This window comes from Pristis pectinata, chromosome 14 (genome assembly GCF_009764475.1).
Source record: "Pristis pectinata isolate sPriPec2 chromosome 14, sPriPec2.1.pri, whole genome shotgun sequence".
Lineage (NCBI taxonomy): Eukaryota > Metazoa > Chordata > Chondrichthyes > Rhinopristiformes > Pristidae > Pristis > Pristis pectinata.
In genome coordinates this window covers 39400426-39403659 of record NC_067418.1, presented here as the reverse complement: position 1 = coordinate 39403659, position 3234 = coordinate 39400426, and the positions used below count along the sequence as shown (strand labels likewise).

The following is a 3234-nucleotide window of genomic DNA, read 5'->3' as shown; positions in this document are numbered from 1 at the left end:
ACAATCTTCCCAGAGCGTTCATCATAAACGTTTATTTGAACAACGGAACTGCTGCGCAGTCAGTTAATTGGGCATTCAGAACACACCTTGCAAAATAACAAGTGCATACATGTTTCCACAGTACGGCCATTGATGGCAGGGACTGACCGTCCGAAACATATGTGGGCTAAGATAATAGGTGCCAGTTTTGCATTGCAGGGAACAATGCAGTTAAGCTAACATCAAATCAAACGAGCAAAGCTTAAGCAGTCCATTTGAACGCTTTAATTTGTCACCGCCTTCAAAACTGTATTACTCATATTTACATACGAATCAAAATACAATAGAAAGAAATGTGGAAACACAATGGTTAATAAACCTGGCAAGCGTGTCCAGTATCCATTTCACCAATCTGACCTGTTCTAAAAGCATATTTTGTGTCAATAGAATAAGTTTATTCATATAACTCAATCTGCATATAACAGGATCGATTTTGCTCCGAATGAATATCTGAGAGGCAAACTTCCGAACTGTGTCACCATTTTCATGCGTCGAGGGCATTTCCAGTGATCTACTTATCTCGGGATTGCAAATATGCGAACTGCACTACATTCAAAAAAACTATCAAGCCCGTGCGTAATCTTTGAAGTTTAATGTTTATTTTTGTATATCTTCACATGATCCTTTGTGGATCAGTCATTTTCCTCAAATCTCAGACTTCACCCTCCATAGAAAAATATCAGATCGATGCCCGAGTTTATACCCACATTAGCATCCCGTGACTTTTTTCAGCACCAATGCATGTTGGTTGACACTACTCCCACCTATCACATGCGCAGTGCAAATGTAATCGCCTCGTGTGTAGCGTGATTCATGAAACACAGTGACAGCTTTTTTCAGCTGTCTTTCTGAAGTAACATTAAGTGTATATCAAAAGAAATACATCAAATAATGTATAAATAGAAAATCTTTATTTATAGACTATTTCACATAAAATATACTTTTTAAAAAAATTGTTTATGTACAAGTTTAGTAAAAATAGTAACCACAGCAAGTGCACGTACATGGTATCCCCCATGCATCAAAACAACCTTCAATAAGACCGGAAAGTTTGGAGGAATAATTTTTGCAGAACTAGATTACAAATGAAATTCAAGGCACACTATAGGTAAGCGTAATCAACAATACGAAACTGTTCTTCTTAAAGGAGTAAAGCATTGTTTCATTCTTGCATTCTTTGACACTGTGCTAGTGGCAGTGATACAGTAAGTCATGTTAAGGTCTGTCTGTTTTATAGCTCATTTTTTTTATTCTGCTTTCATGTATATACAAAAATAAGTCTTCATATAATCCTTATAGTAAGAATAGATACAAAATAGAAATGCTTACATCAATTCAACACAAAATTCCTTTCAAAGTACCGAAGCATCAAGTTTCATTCTCCACTCTAAAACCCAGTATAAAGTTAGTTTTCTATTAATTGACCCCCAAAAGGCGACACAGTATACAAGTGACAGACGGATGCCACAGAGACATTCCCTTTAACACCACACCCTTTAACAGCTATATTAGCTACACAGAAATGTTGGATACCCCTTTCAGACAAGCATCACAGGGACTGAACCCTATCAGTAGTCTCTCTCCATCGCCCCCTCCAGTGGCGGGGAGATTGGGAGGAGTTATTATCATAATTGCACTTCAGTCAGAATTGTTCGTGGGCTTTCTCTTGGAAGCATCTTCAAGTGTGTTCCTGAGTAGTTAGTTGTGTGGTCCCCGATGTCCCAGCACTCAGGATGGGAGGGCTGGCAGTGAAACGAAGCGGCGGTGAACGGAGAGACGCGCTGTCCTGCTGCGTGCCTCCCCTGGGTAGCCCGGGCACTGGCACTGGCTCTGCTTCCCTTCAACGTCTGCAACACAAGAGCACTTGTCAGTTACACGTCCGCAGGGCAGCACGCTGCAATTTGCACGTCAAACGGAAAATGCACCGCAACCGTGACAGCCAGCACGCAAATAGTTCAAAATGCAACATAAATCGTGCAAGAAGCAACATTCTGAAACAAAAGCATCCCCTTCCCCGCACATGCAATGCTGAAGACGCACCCCGCACCTTTCTCTTCTAAGAAGTGCAATTTGCAGAGCGGCGCCTACCTGCTGCAGCTCGCTGCTCAGTATCTGTCAAACCAGCTGGTGAAGTCGAGAAGTTCCTGCTCCTCCGGGCTCAGGGCCTCGTAGCTGCCTTCGTCCGAGGAGTAGGTGGAGAGTGGCGACGGCGGGATGGAGTTGAGGTCGGCGGAGTAGGCGGGCGACAGCGTGGGCGACGGCAGCCCGCACTGGAAGGCGGCCGACACGGCGTCGTGCTCGTCGAGCAGCTGCTGCAGGGCGCGGATGTACTCGACGGCGGAACGCAGCGTCTCCACCTTGCTCATCTTCTTGTTGGACGCGCCGTTGGGCACGTGCTGGCGCAGGGTCTGGAAGCCCGCGTTCACCAACTTCACGCGGTTCCTCTCGCGCTCGTTGCGCCTGGCAACGGCCGCCGGCTGCTGCTGAGGCAGCGAGTAGCCCAGACCCGTGAAGCTCAGGCGCCTCTTGCAGCGCAGCAGCTCGGGCGAGCTCGACCTCGGCCGCTTGAGCGCCTTGCAGCCCTTGCCGCCGCTGCTGCTGCTGTCGGGCGACGACGCCGGCGAGCCGTCGCTGTACGGCGCCGGCCGGCTCTCCAACAGGAACTGACAGGAGGTCTGCATCAGTTGCGCGGCTGCTGCCCGCTCCATCGCTTTTTTTTTATTTGCACGGCGAGGTAAAAGGGAATTCACAGAGAGAGAGAGAGAGAGAGGGGAGGAGGGGCGGGGGTTGGTGGGGGAAGCAAAAAAGTTGGCAGTGTGCGGCGCTCGTGGCGTTCGCGTGGGGCGCGCGCTTTACCGCAAGAAGCAGGTCCTGACCCGCACCTCTCCGGGAGACGATCTGCTGCAAACTTTGCAAGCACTCGCCTTTTTCAACACGCGCCTCTCCCCAGCCCCCTCCCTCCCCAGATGCACGCTCCAGATAAGGCCCGGCCCACTTTCCCCTCCCCTCCCCTCTCCTCCCCCCACCCCCTCCCTCCCTCCCTCCCTCCCTCCCTCCCTCCGCTGCCCATTCTGTCTCGCTCCTATTGACATTCCACGCGCGTCGCCCCCCTTCATTCGTGCGCCCGGCGCGTGCCGCCCGGCTCTAAATAAACAAATGGAGCTTTTCAGCTGCGGCCGGCCGTCCCCGGGAGCA

The 3234-nt window shown here is 49.5% G+C and overlaps 1 protein-coding gene across 1 annotated transcript; it reads right to left on the bottom strand.

The window, feature by feature from the left end:
* Window positions 1–934: 934 nt before the first annotated feature.
* Window positions 935–2971, bottom strand: LOC127577825 (achaete-scute homolog 1-like). The gene is made up of 2 exons (XM_052029409.1): window positions 2128–2971; window positions 935–1886 (listed from the first exon to the last, which is right to left on the bottom strand). Exon 1 carries the CDS (start codon window positions 2745–2747, stop codon window positions 2145–2147), a length of 603 nt encoding a protein of 200 aa, XP_051885369.1. The 5' UTR covers window positions 2748–2971; the 3' UTR covers window positions 935–1886; window positions 2128–2144.
* Window positions 2972–3234: the final 263 nt, after the last annotated feature.

Bases quoted from the DNA above. Each gene is read 5' to 3' on its own strand.
- LOC127577825 (XM_052029409.1), bottom strand. From the start codon at position 2,747: ATGGAGCGGGCAGCAGCCGCGCAACTGATGCAGACCTCCTGTCAGTTC.